General features: G+C 37.2%; 1 protein-coding gene across 1 annotated transcript in view; it reads left to right on the top strand.

The window, feature by feature from the left end:
- LOC113100855 (phosphatidylinositol 3,4,5-trisphosphate-dependent Rac exchanger 1 protein-like) overlaps nt 1-18678 on the top strand; it is a 29855-nt gene extending 11177 nt beyond the window's left edge. Inside the window, exons 2-9 of the mRNA XM_026265375.1 lie at nt 9615-9680; nt 9780-9902; nt 12291-12395; nt 12725-12826; nt 13346-13507; nt 15337-15470; nt 15669-15784; nt 18503-18678. Of these exons, the coding sequence (XP_026121160.1) occupies nt 9615-9680; nt 9780-9902; nt 12291-12395; nt 12725-12826; nt 13346-13507; nt 15337-15470; nt 15669-15784; nt 18503-18678 (984 nt within the window). The remainder of the gene's footprint in view (nt 1-9614; nt 9681-9779; nt 9903-12290; nt 12396-12724; nt 12827-13345; nt 13508-15336; nt 15471-15668; nt 15785-18502) is intronic.
- The last annotated feature ends 670 nt before the right edge of the window (nt 18679-19348 follow it).

Below are 19348 nucleotides of genomic sequence, written 5' to 3'. Positions count from 1 at the left end.
TGAACGCTGAGTAATCACATTCAGTTTGTGATTGCTATAGAGTCTGACACAGTAGTCTAAAGGTACTATACTTTGAACGTAGAACTTTGGAACTATTGGAAAAAGTGTTGCTAATATTCAGGGATTGATATGTTTACATTCACTGGAGATGATCTGGGGTTGTAAATGTGAAGATATGTGTAAATGTGAAACATTCATGTTTGATGTGTCAATATACATTAGTCGTACCCTGACAGAGAAAGAACTTTGACATGCTTTTATATCATCCCAGCCCCTTAATAGTAGTGTAAGACATTGTTCACTTTGGTGCTAGCTTTTTAGTGTAAACGTGATATTAAAAATGAACTGAGAAACCAAAATCCTCTTGATCGATCTTTTGGCATATAAGAGGTCATTGTGTTATAAAAACATCCTGTAAGTTTCAGAACTCAAAACTTTGACTCAAACTTTTGACAAAAACATCTTATATTGAAGGAAGTTTTGTGGAATTGTGGATTGTGGAATGTTCTACTCTATGATGTAATGGGTGTGGATAAACCCCGCCTCTCGATTCGCACATAATGTTTAAGAGGGGGGTGAATACGCAGTTCTATGTGGAAACCAAAAGATAAAGATGGCTCTGAAGAAAAGAAGATGCTGTGCATTGCCAAGTTGTGGGAAAAAACAGTCTTTGCATTGCATTCCTTCTGATCCCAGCTTTAGAAAAGATTGAATGAACTTTATTTTTTATTAAGTTCTAGACTGTGTCTGTAAGAACTCTGTCTGTTCACTTCTTTTTTACTGCGGATTTGTTTACAATACAAGGCACAATTAGACGCAGGATTTTCAAAAATAAAATTAACATTATTATGTGATTATTATTGCTTTGTCTGTTAAACAGATCATTTGATATGTAGTGAGTATTTATGCATCTATCTGTGAAGGATGTAGACTGTCAAACATACACAAGTGTTAGCCAGTTACAACAGTGGGGGTTTACTTTTGAGTCTACTATCTGCCACGCCTATTCAAACAGAGCGCTCAGATGAGGGGGGTCAAAAACAGGACCGAAAATTGCCTATTACTTCTACATCATGATGTTTTTTCTATGTAAAAATCTTGATAACATTTTAAGTGGGCCTCTGAGAACAGTACTAAATAAAAAAAAACAGAGCATGTCCATGACTCCTTTTAAAGTCATATGATGCGATTTCAAATTTTCCTTTCTCTTTGGAGTTTTACAAGTTGTTCGTGAATAGACAAGGTATAAAGTTGCAAAGACTAAAATCTCAAACACAAAGAGATATTCTTTCTAAAAGTTAAGACTTGTCCATGCCCTCCTAAAATGCCTAATTTAACCATGCTAACCGTGTGTACATCTATGTCACTGTGTGGGAAGATTTGCATAACACCACCCAAATGTTTATGCAAAGAAAGAAGGCGTAACTTTTATTCTTGCTGTAGTATTGTTGTTGCCGCCACAGCCATGTCATGGAGACGCTGTGTGTTTCATTGTGAAAGCTAAACTACTTTGTTTAGCCTTCCAAAAGAGGATGATATCTGCTTTGTCATGCCTATAGCTGATCCATGCTGGTCACTGAGAAAATACATCAACTTCGCACTGTGGTTCGCCGGATCGACTTTAACCGTGAACGGAATGGAGTCCAGCCTCCTTCGTCGAATCTGCCGGCCGCGCCATTCTCAAGCCCACCATGTGTGACACTGTGTGTTTTGTTGTGAAAGCGAGAATACTTTGTTTGGTCTTCCAAAAGAGGACACCACTAGAAATCAGTGGTTAAGTTGTGTTTACAACACCGTTCCAGAACAGTTCAACCCAAATATTCAGATGTGTGCAGCGCATTTTATGAACCTGTTTCCTGAACCTGCAGAGTAGCCGACAATGAGTCTGTGCACAAAGAATGTTTCTGTGAAGTGGGGCAGTTCCAACTTTGCAAGGACAGTCTGGCGCATCTGACTCACAGTCTGTAAGTACATTTCTTATATTTAAAGAATTTGACATTGACAATTCAAACACAAGTTTTGAGCAGTGTGGAGTAGTGCTTGTTGTTTGTCGTTTCTCCAATCACAAATGCAGACATGGTTTTAAGTTTACGCTGAGTGATATGCAACACGTAAAAAGACCGTATAAGTCATTATAATCCATTATTTTGTCTCTACTGTATGCTACAATTGCCTCATTTGTAATGGGTTTTATTGTTTTTGTTTCATCTTGCTGGGACATGGAAATTTTTTTTTTTTTTTTTTTTTACCTTAAACCACATAAACGCACTGCATTACACCAAATACACAACATAATGTACATTTTAGCAACGTCATGTGACCCCTTAAAATGGGCCATTGTTGCATTTGAAAGTTTAAAGTATCAGAATATAATTTGATTATCATTTGTTGGACCAGGATGTGACCTGTAGGCTTAATGTTTGGCTTTGTTAGTTCAGAAATTGTACTTGTACACATTGTTCTGTGTAGCGCCTGTTAAAACCGCATATCACGGTTTTTCGAATGTCTCACTTCTGTTTCTTTGTTCAATTTAGTTGAAATCACATGCTACAGTGAAGGCTTAGAAGTGTGCCTTAATGCTTTTGCGTTTCTGCATCTTTTTTCCTGATCTGTAGCTTCCCTTATGGTGTTAAGCAATTTAGGCTCACCCAGACCAATGTTTTCTTGCTGATTTTGATAAGAATCTGACAGATTCTTGCATAAAATGGGTTCACAGCTGTTTCTTTTCTTTTCTTTTGTCAACAAATCGGTAGGTACAAAGGTAACAATCCCAAATGCAACACCTTTCGACCACTTGTTTTAGTCAATGACTTGGAGTGACCGTCTCGTTTAAAGAAATTGCTGAATTTACCCTAGTTTCACAATCAGAGGTTTAAAAAGAGCATGTTGCAATAGCCAGACTTTCCTGATTTCAATAGAGTGCCACTGTACTTGCCCTGTGTGACAGAATTCATGCACTTTTATGTGCGTACATGTGGTAAAAAAATAGGATCTCAGTAGCACATAAGAGAATATTCTAGAAGTCAAATAGCTTTGATATCCCCGGACATGTTGACTGTCCACCACACTTTCTTTCACCGTCTGTGTACTGGTGCTGCTAGGTCAACCAGAACAGTGCTAGTCTCGACGCCTGCTGATGGCAGAAGTGTTGGCAGCAGGCTCTTGACCATCAGTCCTGTTTGGAGAGGTTGAAGTCCATGACAACATATGGCCAGTCTGGTTTGGTTCACCTTACTGTCTGACCATCTTTGCCTGACTGCTTCACATCAAACAAAAGGCTTGTTGCCCATGTCTGACCTTCTGTCACTCCGAAATTCAGCATGGCTGATGGGTTAGATCTCTAGCGATGTGAGACAGTAAAGTATGTCAATCAAACTTTCACCCCTTTAGAATAATAATGTGAATTCACAATGTTTTTCTCTGTAAAAATGTGTTTTGTTGCTCTGTTCAGAGTCTTTACTTTTGTCAAATCAAGAAGAGCTACAAACACACTATACCCTAAAGGATTGAAGTCTTAGGGTTAGGGTCTAACCCTAACCCTAACCCTAAAGGATTGAAGTCTTTGGGCCTGAATGATACCTCAAGTCTGAGATGCATTTGTCCTCACTGCCTCAAGTTGTTTCTCTGTTTTAGCAGCACACTGGTATGCATGTGGCCTTATTTTTCTGCACTGACCACACAAAGCTTGTCAGACCGCACCGTTTCCTATCTAGAGTCATATCCTTCCTCTTTTTGTTTTTTTGTAAAGAGAACTCAACTTTATTTCCCCCTTCCACACAAGTATCACCTCAATTCATACATTGCTATGATTTCGAGGGTGTTCTTTCTTTAAAAAGGGTTATATTTTTAGAGGAAGGTTCTCATTTCCTAATTGCACTCACCATTTACTAATCAGTAGAAAGTGAAAACCAGATTGTTTTTCCTGAAGATTCTTAAAACAGAACATCCACGTTGCAGTATTAGCTAGCTGTTTTACAAATTGCCTTTGTTCAGAATCATAATATTAACTTAAGCATCCTGCAGTATACACTTTATACCGTATATAAACATATATATGTATATATGACGATAGCTTTACTTAAAAGAAACCGTAAAATGCTCATGAAGTGACTCTCATGGTAACTCTAGAGATTATGTTCATATGTTCATGTACTCATATATTGAGGTGGCAAAGGCCAAAAACACATTGAGCGTCACACGCGCTTCAGTATATGTGTCGAAACTGTGTGTCTGCATTATTCATTTACACAGAGACCTGCAGAACATGCAATATTCGTATTTAAAAGGTATATGTGGCTAAATGTATTCAAAAAGTGGCCCATATCGCATTTTGAGTTTTCTGATCTACTCTTGCTTTATCCATCCAAAATTAGGCACATTCCATATAATTGCATTATAAAGTAAATTCCATTTTTTTTAATGACTGGATTCCACAATTCTGTCTGCATTTTCCAAATCGCGGAAATCATAGGGCCCTATAAACATTTCAAACAGCTGAATTATGGATTATTACATAACAGCACTGTTTGTCACATGACCTCACCACATATTGCTTTATTGCATATATCTTGAAATTTTTTCCTGACATTTGGTATTCTGATGAAATGATGTTTTGAGAGTGAAAAATCCCAGTTGTTTTTACTTCCTGTTCACTTCGCACACTGGAAATGGAAGGTCAGGTTAAGCACATTGCAAGCAGTATTTCAGACTCAAGCAATAATAAGGTTTTATTTATCCGTACCGGCAGAAGGCAGCACATTGGCATTGCTAATATCAGCTAATTGAGTTGCAGTGGTGTTTGTTTATCAGAGAGGGACTAAGTGGTGTGTCTGTTTGCATGATAATGAACGCCTCTCGTCTGTGAGAGAGGCCGTAAAGGAGGTTATTAGAGTGGCCCATCGCTGTTCAGTGTCTGACTCCTCCAGGAGCAAGCAAGTGTGACAGAAATGGCTTTTCAGGCTCTTGAGGACAGAGATGTGCTGGACCAAAGTGAATGGTTTTCACTCAAGTCCTCCTCTCTGTTCTGAGACCTGGTAAGATCTGCCCATGTGTCATTGTTAGAACTGAACTGATGCTGGTTATAGCTGCACCTCAGCTGGATAGTTACATCTGAAGGGTTCAGTTTGTAAGTTGTTTTTACATTTAACACTGTGGGTTGACACTTTTTTTTTCGTGGAAAAGTGTATAAAACACTTATAAAAATTAAAAAAAGACTTAAAGATAAAGCTATATATCCTTACACAAGTACAAAAGAGGTTTTGTATTTTTATTTTGTGTGTGCATTATTTATTGGTACTTTTGTATTTGATATGTTTTTTGTATTTGATTCATATATGTTCATACTGAGATTTAGTTAAATTGAAGATAAAATTGTGATTTAATTTAAAGATTAAATGTAAGATTAATTTGAGAAATCTTCATATTTTCATAAATAAATAAAATTCTTTCCAGGGGCAATTACTGCACTTAATAAAAAATATTTCCTTATACATACTGAATATGGTTACTTATTGATACTTTTTTATGTTTGTGACTGTGGTTGTTGTGACATGGTTCAAGTTTCAGTCCAGCAAAACAAATTTGTTCAAGTTCTGGATATGAATTTATCATAGTGAGTTTTGAACAAATCTTATGGGTTAATGGTAAAGTTTAGACATTAAAGTCAACTTCCACTTGTTCCCCAATTGTGGAAACAAACACAATAAAATGTACTGACAGAAATGCACTTAACACGAATTTTTATGGGAAATGATTTGCCACAGATGCTGTCGATAGAGCTTCTCATATATTCCTTTAATGTACACATAATAGAAGCCACTGTTCTGTTGTGAAAGATATTGCAATCATTACAGGCCGTATAATGTCACCACAAGTACATATACTTTACATTGATGTTTTGTCCAAGCACATGCGTTTTTAAGGGGCTTACAGGAATTAGTTTACGGTGTGGTGGTAAAAACTGCGGTGGACATCATACATGGCTGTGGTTTGTCAGATGCACTAATGAGTGCATATTCCGTGCTCTGTGAGTGTTTGTGTGCAAGTATTACTTCACAGTTTCCATGCGGTATATTGTTTTTGGCAGTAGTCCATCCTCAATACAAGGGTGAAAGGCTGTGCAAGCTTCCGAGTCTTTTTTTTTCTTTTTCCTCTGTCTCAATAATGACAATCATTGTTTGATAACGTGCTAACTTAAAGGAAAACGCTCTAAACAATGAACAGTGTTGATGTATTGTGTGTGTGGGAAACAGCAGCCTTTTTGTTACGGAAAAGGTTCGTTCTGCCTTTTCCTTCCTGAAATGCAAGAGGCCAGGGTCTCGCTCCTGTCATTGAATTAGTGTCAGTGTTTGGTTAAGGTCACCCTGTTTTGCAGGTGGCAAAATTATAATGTCTGTTTCCTGGCAAAGCTTTTAATTGAGGGGGGAAAAGAATCAGCGAACAGCTTGTTTCCTTTGTGGGGACATATGGACACATTGCTGCTCTTCTACATCTAACAGCCTGTGGCTATTCTACTGTGTGTAATTCTATTCCCCTGTCCCTCTTACCAGCTGGACAGAACAGACAGTCACAGTCTTCAGATATGTAAACCTCATCAGAGTGCTTACAGTTTGTCAGTTTGCCTGTAGACTATAGATTTTCAGATTTTTTGCTGTTAACTCTTTTCCTCGCTCTCTGTTGCATCTGTAATGTCTGGAGCCCTCACACACTTGAAGATTCCATTTGAGAGTTCTGTCCTCTTTTAGTTTTGTTCCAGCTGAAATAAAACGCCGGATCATCTGATTACTGAAAGAGATTGAAGTCACAACAAAATAGCTTGTAAAGGTTGATGTGCAATATTTCATTTGCTCAGTGCCTCTTTGAATCAGAATGAATGAATTCAATTTTCATTTCACACACATGCCCCCGGTCGCACCTGTCATCCTCTGCTGCTGACTTCACACTCTCCGTTGCCCAGAGATACAGGAACCGTTGCCATGGAATCATAATGCAGCCTTGAAGTATCTGTTTATTTACTTGATTTTTCTGACGTGAGCATGATGCAGGGGAAAGGCCAGAGAAGGGCCAAATCATCCCTAGGAAGGAAACTCTTAAACACTCATCAAGGTGAATGAAGTGTGCCTTTTTTCAATGTAACAGTTTCACATATCCCGTCTTACAGAGATGGCTGTATGTAACCCATCTATTAAAATTGTTTGTTGAGCATCATGACCATCCCAACAAAGCAACACTGTCTCAACCAATGGCATGGGTTTGGGCGTGGGGTTTAGGAAACCACTATTCATTTTTTTTTTTTTTTTTAAATATTTAGAAATCTTTTCCATAAACTCCATCCATGTCATGCAAACACTCCTTTTACTCTTTACACCCTTCATTCTGTTTGTGTGGCATTTTGGAGATTCGCATCCTGTCTGTAACTCCACCAGCCCCTCGGGCTGAGTCGCATGGATGACCATTTTATGGATTACTGTGGATGGGCCATATAAGAGATTAAATTAGCACTCGCCTGAGGGACGGGCCCCTCGCATTGCCGCCAGGAACTGCAATGAACAACAAGACCACCATCATCACTACCCATATTACACTAGGTGTCAGTTACAAGTGAGTTCAGGTCCCTTCTGGGAAATCTGACTTGCTAAACATAAACCATTTCATTCCAAACCTGTATGACTTTCTTTTTTCTGAAGAACACAGAAGGAGATATTATTTTGAAAAATGTTTAGACTGCTTTTGTCCATACAATGAATGTCAATGGGGTCCAAAACAATGTATAGACTATAAACGCTTTCTTCAAAAATATAGTTTTTGTTTTACAGAAAATAGAAAACCATGGAGGTTTGGAACAATAGAAGTGAGTAAATGACAAAATTGTCATTTTTGGGTGAACTGTGCCTTTAAGTTGAATTGAGCATTTCTTGAGTGCAAGCATGTGATTTCAGATGATGTTTACAGCTAAATGTGTTGGAGAGTTTCTACAAACAAACACTCTTCTGAGCATAAGCTGCCATCCTAAATGTCTTCCAGAGACACAGAAGTGTGACCGAGAGTTAGTCTGTCATTATCAGAAGGATGCCAGGAGGAGATACAGCCAGTGCTTCTCATTAGCGAACTTTTCCTCCTGTTATGTGGTAAAGGAAAAAGAGGCATGACAGCCTGCATTTAAGCTCTCACTCGCCTTATATAATCTATGAGACTGGCGACGAGAGATTTTTCTACCAAAACAATCAGCCCTATGCTGACGCACAAAATCACCTCACATGCTAATAAAAGAATCAAAGAGAAAGATGGAATGAAAAAAAAAAAAACAATAGCAGAGGTGGCAAAGGTGAAACCGCTCAGGATAAGTCTTTAGCTTTGTGGTGGTGCTGTTGGAGATTGTCTGAGTGACAGGTAATTTAACAGACGCTGGGGCGGAGCGAGTCGAGCGCACTGTTAACAGATCGCCTCATTGCCACTGCTGCTGCTGATGATGAGAAGTGTTTTACAGAGCCAGAATTAGAAACAGTCAGTGAGTGGCAGACTGTCTTTCTCCAGGGGAGACTCTTCTAAAACTGTGCAAATCAGTGATGAAGATATTTATAAATCTCTCTCAACTCTCTGCTTCTGTTTGTATCTGCTTCTCAGCAAGCGAAATGAAGATTATGGGTAATGTGCCTCTCCACAGTTCACCATATATACTGTTTATTCACAGAGTCGGTCTAAACGTGTGTATATCAAAGCTTCTCAGGGAGCCGGGACCCACTAAGGGCCTCAGCAAACTTTCAAGGGGGCTTCAAGATGATTGAAAAGTACTTCAGTTATTTTAAAACAACAAAAAAATCTGGATATTTATTATGTTTTTCATAATAACATTTTTTTTAAGAATCAGTGTTCCCATCCATTGAAGTCATATAAATTAATAAAATATAGTAATAAAAACTCCATGTGCATTTCTATAATGAATATGTATTTTACAGGGTAGAAATTGTTAGTAAAAAATAAAATAAATGTTATGCCCTTAATCCTTATCCAGTGAATAACAAAAAACTGGAAAGGTCATATCGTAGTTGATAATAGGGGCCCTAGATTCAGCAGTTTATATGTTTATACAGTGTAGGCTGAAGATTTGATGATGACTCAACGTTTATAATGAGTTTTGCTATATTTACATGCAGTAAATGTAGATATAAATCATTAGTTTGAGATTTGTGTTTGTTTTGATAGTTTAGTGTGCATGTTTGTGTAGAAGGTCTACCGTCCTTACAGTTTTAACACATAGTCTGTCTGTATGCACAGCAGGGTAAAGTGCTGTTAAGATCTCTTTGTAAAGACTCTAAAGACTAAAATGAGTCTATGGCACTTCTGTTTATTCTCCCATCTCCGGTACACAGTGCAGTATGTGCTTGGGTTTGGCTTCATGTGTGTTTGTCACTGAAGGTTTAGTCTCTAGTCAGAGTTACAGGCAGAATGAGGGTGTAAACCTACAGGAAGTGTTACAGCTTTCAAACATTAACATAAGTGTGGGGACCATACAAATCTGCCCACCTTTATTTCACACCGCAGTGATTCCTTGTGTAAACACTAACTTTTTTTCCCTTTGTGTCTCTCTCTATTTATTTTATTTTTTTAATCAACAGGCTTTTCTCCAGAGAATAAGGCAGACTGCAGAAAACCAACAATGTCTCACTCCAGAGCAGTTCAAGGTAAAAAAAAAAAAAAAAAAAAAAAAAGATTAATTAGGTTACAAATTGTGTTATTTTTGGTGATTTAAAAATAAATCAAAAAATCTTCCTTTCATGCAGATCTTATTTTCCAACATTGAGTCCATTTTGGAAGTCCATCGTGATTTTCTTTCCACTCTGGATGCCAGTTTGCAGCCTGAACCCCAAGCACACCATTCTCTTGGACATGTGTTCCTCAAGTTTGTGAGTCCATGAGATTGCATTTAAAATCATCATTGAACTAGTGCTTCTCTGATTAGCAATTTATTTATTATGGCTTTTGGACTTTTTAAACCCTTAACCATTTAAAAATCTGAGCCCCAATCCATCCCAGTGTGGGATTCCCAGTATCCTAGATCTGTATGCGTTCACCTCCTCCATTCTCTCAAAATACAGTCAGCCCCGAGACCACCTGCCCTCCCTGTGGTCTTTCTCAAAAGTGACCAGTAGTTCAATAAAAAGTGTAGAAAATGCAGTTTCACTCACAATTTCAATTTTAGCAACAAATATTCAGTTGAAACAAAGGCAGTTAGTTAGCAGCTCTACAGGTTTAGAAGAAGATCTGTCTGCTTCACTTTATTTTGGATCTCAGTCCAAAGTCACTGCATGATGCATTAAGAAAACAGTGCACCTGATCCTTGATCCATTTTCAGTCAGCTGGTTTGTTACATTTTTCTGTTTCTGAAAGGATTGATATAACATTATGTGGGTTACTATTTAATTTTTATTATAATTTTGGGGTATTTAATAAAAAATTACATATAAATAAATAAATCATTTTTCACATGCATTAAAGTTGCAACTTTATGGAAGCATTTGTAATGTTGTCTACATAGCTGTCTACAATTGTAGCTTCTTTATCCATTCAAACAGTTCTTTATAAATTAAAATGAAAATATTTTCCCACTCTGAAAATATGGTCATAATGATGATTTGTGATCTGAACAGTGATTTAATTTATTTCCTAGTGTTGGCTGTCAACCATGCATATTAATTCTGGCACTTTAACTCTTTCTATGGTTCCCACAAGAAGCCATTTTGGGTTTGGCATTTGTATGTGACCTTCGACCAAGTTCACTGAAACATTCTGAGGTTTTTAACCTCAAACTGGATTGAATTTCCTCTTAATTGGACTCAGTGTGAATGTGTGTGTTTTTTGGATGAACGGTGCTCTAAAGCATATGCCAGGACAGATGTTCGCCTCGTTCATGGATGAGGTTGTGTGATGCTGCCAAACTCTCTCATTACAGGTGCTGAGGTCTGGAGCCCTGAGGGCCCAACCAGAGTACTGACACACAAACACACACACACGTTTGTTTTTGTGAAAAGTGGGGACATCCCATAGGCGTAATGGTTTTTATACTGTACAAACTGTATATTCTATCACCCTACACCTAACCCTACACCTAACCCTCACAGGAAACTTTGTGTATTTTTACTTTCTCAAAAAAACTTATTATGTATGGTTTATAAGCGTTTTGAAAAATGGGGATAAGGGTTATGTCCTCATAAGTCACCCTCTCCTTGTAATACCTGTGTCATACCCATGTCATTATGCAGAGTTGTGTCCTGATATGTCACACACACACACACACACACACACACACACTGCATACACTTTAATGCAAATACCAAACCCTCTCTAGACATATACACACAAACATATATAGATAACATACAGCTTTTCATATAGACAACATGCACAGACAAATGAAGAGGGTAAATGGAGAAAGAAAAGAGGAAAACACACAGTTGCTCTCTAACCACACAATGCCTGTGGAATCCCAGTATTGGTTTCCTTCTCTGTCAGGATGCCTCAAGCTCCCTCATCTGTCAGGATTCACAGTGTCCCTGTCAAGGTTACAGTGCCTACACAGACTATTCCTGTGGAACTTGGATAAATGACATCCTACCCTCGCCACATGCATCTTTAATAAATCGTCATCTCAGCCCTGATTTAAACCAGATGAACAGTTCTTCTAGACTTATTTTAGCCAGACCCAACAGATCCTGTTTAATGTAATTTATTTTTTTTTATATTTTTTTTCATATAAAGGTTAAGTTGGACCAGCATTTATTTAAAAGCATTTATTTATAGGTCACCAAAGCTGTGCTCTGCTCACTTTTAAATGTCTGAAGATGAGCTGCTGTTCTTTTTAGCTTATACCCTATTTCCACCTAGCTTTGCACACCACCGAGAAGTCAAAACCTATGCACTTTGATTTCATTTCCTGTGTTGTTTCAAATAATGTAGGGCAAAATGAAAGGGCCTTGTTGCTTCTCTGGCAGTTTCACTGCCTGAAATCACCCCCCATTTCACTTCACAGCTTGGTATTTGAGAGAATGGTTAAAGGAAGAGGCATATTTAGCTATGTAAAATTTCTTTAAATAGTTATTACACGTTCAGTATTTCCCATATGAGCTAAGCTCAGGTCCTAGGTGGATCAGAGGGCCTGCCAGCCTGGGACAAAGTTTATACCTGAATGTGAGATTTATAAATTGCAATGTGCAAAAACAGACCTCCTTTCTAATAAAAGAAAGTTTGACTCTTGAGTGTTTTGAAGTGTTTTGACTCTCCTCTCTTTACTGCAGAGGGACCGTTTCTCTGTGTATGGCGAGTACTGTAGTAACCACGAGAAAGCACTCAGACTACTGATGGAGCTTAACAAGATCCCTCACGTACGGACTTTCCTACTGGTAAGCACCTTTCCTCTTCAAAAAGTCCAGTGTATTTTATTTAGATTTGATCATATTCTGATGAAGATCCCTCACACATCTTAGTTTCACATATGAAGCCCTGCAACAGATTTCATTAGTGACAAGATCACATAAACATTAGTGGCTAGATCAGTTCATCATCTCCAAAACTGATTGAAGTGAAAGTTATACCCAAACTTATTTTACTGTACAAACCAGGATGTGAGAGTGTGCCTTTCAATGTTTTCTATGGAAACCCACTGTATTCTCAACATAAATCAGTTTAAAGGGGATGTTGTGCAAATCCAATCATGTGTTTGTTTTTTCAGCACCTCATGTTGTTAGGAGGAAAAAAGAGCACAGATGTTCCTCTTGAGGGGTATCTCCTCTCTCCCATTCAGAGGATCTGTAAATACCCTTTGCTACTAAAGGTACAACTTCCCTTTTTCCACAATGGCTATTGTCAAGCATGTGCATTATGAGTTGATTATTTCTTCCATATATATACAGGTAGTACTACTTTGCAACATTATTAAAGCTATACATTAACAGTAGCTTTGTGTATAACGGGACAAACAAATATAAAACTAAACCTATAAAATTACATTTGCAACACATTTTACTTCAATAATTAGACATATCCAAATGAAAGAAGACTTAGTTTTATCAGTTAGGATTTTTTTTTAAATGGCTGTTACTATTTAGAACTTTAGTTATAAGTTAACATTTTGTAGTGTCCTTAATGATGCCAGAGGAAAAAAAAAGAGCAGTGGTGTACATTTGTAATTACTAAGATGTTGTCTTTCTTGGGAGTAAGATCATGAAAGTATTAAAAGGGGTAAATTTTTATTTACTATTCATTTTAAACACCCCTTTATAACCCAACATATCAGCAGATAGTTGATGTGTAACTGTGTAACACAGGCATGTACCTGCTGTTTGTCCTTCAGGAACTTTTGAAGAGGACCCCTAAGAAGCATTCAGACTACCCGGCGGTAGAGGAGGCCCTGCAGGCCATGAAAGCCGTGTGCTGCAACATCAACGAGACCAAGCGACAGATGGAGAAACTAGAGGCTCTTGAGATATTACAGTCCCGCATAGAGGGCTGGGAGGTGAGTCAGATACATGATCACTCATTGTCATAGATGATGCACTTGGTGGATGGTTTTAAAGGAACAGAGCAGCACCAGTTAGTTGGGTTTAATATTTCTTTAAAAAACCTCTTTGTTTTTGGGAAGCTCCTCTTTGACAGAATGCTTTGTGTTTATGAGCATTTTTTAAGCGCAGCCTCAAAAGAATCACTGATGTGGACATGATCAGTGTTGTATTCTGTCTGCTGATGACATTTTCTCAGGACAGGAAGAGGATGTCTTAACACAAAGGCCCGTTACTATAGAGATCTGTTAGTTTTGTGTGCCACCACAAACTTTGTGTGCCACTCTCTCTCTTTGCTCGTCTTTCATTGCTTGTCTCTCCCCGCCTCCTTTTTTTCCATCATCTTCTCTATACCATAGTTACTTTGTTTCCATCCTCTCTTTCTCTCACTCTTTGTACCCTGTCCATTAACCCTCTTTATTGATTTATCTGATGCAGTACTGAGTGGTTGGACAAAGTGAGGCATTTTCTATAGCTGGCGTTAAGCTTTAAGTGTTGCTTAGATGGTTAAAATTTTCACCATTTAATGCAAACAGTGCATTTTTGTTTCTGTTGTGTTATTTTCTAGTCAAATCATGCCTCTGTGAACATTCGAGATTCCTGCAAATCATGACAGGATGGGCGTTATTTAACATATTTTAAAGTAGGAATAGGAATAGTCTGCCCATAAAAATAGAATTTTCATTGTTTACTCAATCTGATGTTGTTCCAAATCCATATTGTTTCCTTTCTTCTGTAGAACACAAAAACAAAAAAGAATGTGCAGGATACTGTTAAACAATTAATTATAGTTAATGTGGGCTGTCAAACTATAAATTGACATGAATAAATGCAAAATGTACAAGAAATCAAAAGAAAATACAAAAGTTAGGTTTTTAATACTTCAGAAAACTTGGAATATAGAATATGTTGGAATATAATGGAATGTATCTTTTTTTTTTTTTTTTTTTTTATACAAAGCTTGACATTCTGGGTATCACTGTACAATCCTGAACATTTCACAGAAGGAAGCAAATAATATGAGTTTGGAATGACAGAATTATTCCTTCAAGGTTTCAGTTCTTCGGTTCTCCAGAGATCATGTATAGATAACTATTAAACATTTAACACAAGATAAAATGAGGGCTTCAAGATCAGGCTTTATGTAACCCCAGACACAGAGTGTTTCAGGATGTGGGGTCTGATTGAAAAGCAAATGCATTAAGTTTCCATTTAGTCCAGAGTGTTTCACCTTTATAGGTAAATAGTGCAGAACAAGCGGAAAGCAGATTCCCATCTCTCTAACTGACCCGTCTGGGCATGCCATTGATTAAGCAGAGAAGATGGAGTCTGCTTATCAAACACACTCACACACGCCCACACCTGCCGAGCATAGAAAATCACATCCTGTACAGAGTCAGCACGAACCGCAGCGTCAGAGTCGAATCAGTTTTAAATGGTACTGGGTATGGAACAGAACACATTTGTGTTAACATGTCGGGCTTCCTTTGGCCCTTTAAAGAGAAAGGGGATGCTCCTATCTGAGGCACAGATGGAAGGTCTGGTTTAGTGACCAGATTGAAGTTGTTTTAAATTCAACTTGATCAAATAAACTGATAATATAAATCTTGGCAGCATCTTCATAATTTTTTTCAACTGCCACTACAAGAACAGCTAATCACTTCTAAATAAAATATTTATCATGGAATGTTTATAGGTGAAACTCTTATACTGTTCTTTTTCATGGAACTTGTGAAGATGTGCGTTTATCAAAATCAATGTAATGTTCCTTTGTTTTGTTCTCCAGGGGACGAACTTGACTGATATATGCACCGAACTGTTGCTCCAAGGCAACCTTTTGAAGATATCAGCTGGAAACATCCAGGAACGGGTCTTCTTCCTGTTTGACAACCTCCTAGTTTACTGCAAGAGGAAGTCCCGGTTAGGCCTTTAAGATGCTTTTGAGTTTTATATTAATCTTGTCTAAAATATTTGTAACCTATCTGCATAAACATGCATAAACATGATTTCTTGTAGATTACTGTTATCCCCAGTAAAATTTCACTGAAACAGCTATCAGAATCATGTGTAGAAACCAAACAATATTGGTCTCATTTTGTTCACTCTTTAAAAACCCAGAGTGTCTGGGAAGAAATCCACCAAAAGGACAAAATCCATCAACGGGCCGCAGTACGTGTTCAGAGGCCGCATCAACACGGAGGTCATGGAGGTCGAGAATGTGGAAGACGGAACTGGTAGGTTGGAGTTTGTTAGTGCTTTTAAACTGTTTTGTATGTGTCATGTATTTCTGTGCTGCTTAAAGTATCGAATTGTTAGCTTAGCAACATGCTAACTTCAAAGTCTGTTCAAATCAGTTGAGTTTCCTGTGCAGCTAAGTAGATTTTGAAACTATTGTGTTTGTTTCCTGCCACACAAATGTTTTAAAGATTTTTAAAGTAAAAAAAAAAAAGTCTGTTATGCTCTTCGTTGCATAGATGTCCATAAAAACACAGTAAAAAAATGATATTGTGAAATATTATTACAAAATAAAAAAAATGTAATTTATTCTTGTTAAAAACAGATGATTTTTTTTTTTTTTTTTTTTATCAGCCATTACTCCAGTCTTTAGTGTCTCATGATCCTTCAGAAATCATTCTAATATCCTGATTCGGTGCTCAAAAAAACATGTCTTATTATTGTCAGTGATGAAACAGCTGAACTGCTTTATATTTTTGTGGAAAACCTGATATGTTTTTTTCAGGATTCTTTGATGTATAGAAATTTCAAAAGAAGTCTAAAGTATTAATAATGCAATTCCGATCATGTTAAAAAATAAATAAAATAACTCAACTTTTGAATGGTAATGTACAGTACAAAGCAACATTTTTCTTGGGATGTTTAAGGGAGTTTCCTGTATGATGTCCTTGTTTTTGTTCCATCTGATCACCATGTGATACTTCTGAACTTCACAAGAAACAAACAACCATTTAAAGGGAACTTCAGCTGATGCAGTAGAAATTAGCGCCTCTATGTCCTAAAGATATATTCATGCAGGGTTGGTTTCTCAGAATCGAGCGCTTTGCATTTAGCACCTCTGTTGCGCTGACAGCCGAGGGAACTCGTCAAAGGTGCCGTTCAGCTGTCGGGCCGAGCATGAAATTCAACTCTCAGGAGAAGTAACGGCTGCTCTTCTCACCTTTTGCTCTTAGTCTTTCACCACACCTTAAGTAGCAGGGTGGAAGCGCAACTTTTCTCTCTTTTTCTCTGAGCCACATAGAAAAACATCCTTTCTGAAAAACAAGGCATAGGGCTGTCACAGTACCAGCCTAAACCACACGTGCCTTCAGTTGAACTGTGTTTCAGTCTCTCAATGTCATGTTTATTAGGGCTTGTGTCACATGACGCTCCACATCTGTGCAATTGCATCATTTAACTGCTGTGTTTTGCCTTATTGAATGAGGTTACAGATAAAATGACTTGCATGCTGGGGGTGAAGATTGAAGATAATGAGTTTGAAATTCAGATATTGGGCCTAATTGCAGTTTTATGATTACAGTGTTGTTTCAAGGGAGATTTCAAGACAGTTTAGTGATGAATAATTATTAGACGTGGTAGGTGTTATGACCAAAATCTTATATTAAGCTATGAGTAATCTTATGTGCCAGTCATTTTAATTTAAGCGGTCATATGATTTTGTGCTTGAACTGATGGTAAAACAAAGGACATTATAAACTGTCTTTACATGTATTTTAAAAGATGAAGCTCGTGATTGTGGAAAGGGGCGTTACATTTACAACAAGTGCTTGTGGTGTTTGGCCAATCACAATGCACTGTGTCAGTTAGCCAATCAGAGCAGACTGCACTTGTCGGACGGAGGGACTTTGTAGAAAACGACACGTTTGGAGAAAGGCGGAGAATAAAGGACCTACATTAATTTACAGTATTTGAAAAATGTCAACATACACAAAAATCACAAAATAATGATCTTTACATCATATGATCCCTTTAATATTTTATTCAGTTAGGGTTAGTAAACCATAAGATTTACTAACCCTAAAGGCTTATTTATAGTAAATTAATAACAATAAAAGACTGACTTTACTGCAAAAGCAGCACCATAATATGTAATGGTCATAATATGTAATATGTCTTGAGTGGAAAAAAACAAAAGTAATGAAATATATAGTTCTGACTCTAAATTTTTATTAGATCAGTCACATTTGAAGCAGTAATAAAATGGCACATCATTTGTGGCAACAGGAAAAAAAAGTATGGCAACCTTAAACATCTCATTTTTATTTTTTCACAGTACTCCATGTTTCTTTATTGCTCTCACATGCAAAGCTTGGCAATCTGATCTGCTTGTTTTGACTGAGCTATTGTTTTAATTGGAAAACAATCAGATAATGCTTAGGTGGTGTTTATTACTGAACCAGACGTGTGCCAAATACGATTACCCATAAATTCTCTCCAGTTTACATGAGCTAAAAGCCTTTGTCAAATCCTCTCAGTGCTCTGAAATCTATTTATACTACCGCACATTAACACTGCTCATTACCTATTCCATACCTCATTCATTTCTCCATATAATTCACCTGCTGTCAGGTCTGGGATAAAATTGGACCATGAGTAACAGTCTGAACCGCTCACTCAGACAGTCTCTTGTCAGGCTTTGGTTTAATGGTGGGAGAGAAGTGCCATGTGCCGAAATGCATCTTTAATGATTTCTGACACTAATAGGACAGTTGAACCTTTTTTACATTATTAATGCTTCTAGATTGTTGAAGATAATCTTTATCTTATTATCTGTGTCAGCATTTGTGTTTGGGTCAGTAACTCATTTAGTAATGGTTAGAGGGAACCTTTTTAACCTTGGTAATAAGCTGTCAAAATGATATCTCATGTTATTAGCTTTGATGGATATTTCTAACCTTTTTTGTCTTTTTTTGTGTTCTTTTACTTTGTCTTTCCAGCGGACTATCACAGTAACAACTACACAGTGACCAGTGGCTGGAAGATTCACAACACGGCTAAAAACAAGTGGTTTGTGTGCATGGCCAAGAACGCTGAGGATAAGCAGAAATGGCTTGATGCCATTTTAAAGGAACGTGAACAGCGAGAGAGTGAGAATTTTTTCTTTGGTTTATAATTATGGAGTATGCAACATATGAGCATAAAATAAGTAAAATGAAAAAAAAAAAAAAAAAAAAAAAAATTAAACCGTTATAACTCATACAAAATGTTTTGAATCAAACAAATGATAAAAAAAATTCTGATGACATGATGACTGGTTTTACAATTTAACATGTTGATTTAGTAAATATTTCTGTAAAACTGCTAATTATGTTTAAACTGGCCATATGATGTGATTTCAAGTTTTCCTTTCTCTATGGAGTGTTACAAGCCCTTGGTGCATAAAGAAGATCTGTAAAGTTGCAAAGACTAACGGGACATGAATCATATTACTTGAGGCATTTGGCCAATCACAAAGCCCTGAATAGCTGGCCAATCAGAGCACACCTCGCTTTTCAGAGCGATGAGTTTTGTAAGAATCAACGCGTTTCAGAAAGGCGGGCATAGAGCACATTGCATTACCCCAAATACACAAAATAATGTTCTTTTTAATAACATCATATGAAACCTTTAAATGATTGTATAGTGGTGATTTTCAAAAGTGATTTTAAATTATTTAAAAAATAATTTCTCAATAGCCAGTCCTAGTCACAACATTTACTAAATAATCGTACTTGTCAAAGCAAATATTTTTACATCTATTGAATAGGAATGAACTAATTTCTGCTGTGCTTTGTAATTTAGCA

Source organism: Carassius auratus, unplaced genomic scaffold (assembly GCF_003368295.1).
Source record: "Carassius auratus strain Wakin unplaced genomic scaffold, ASM336829v1 scaf_tig00217378, whole genome shotgun sequence".
In the NCBI taxonomy this organism is placed as follows: domain Eukaryota; kingdom Metazoa; phylum Chordata; class Actinopteri; order Cypriniformes; family Cyprinidae; genus Carassius; species Carassius auratus.
This window is presented reverse-complemented; position numbering and strand designations above follow the sequence as displayed.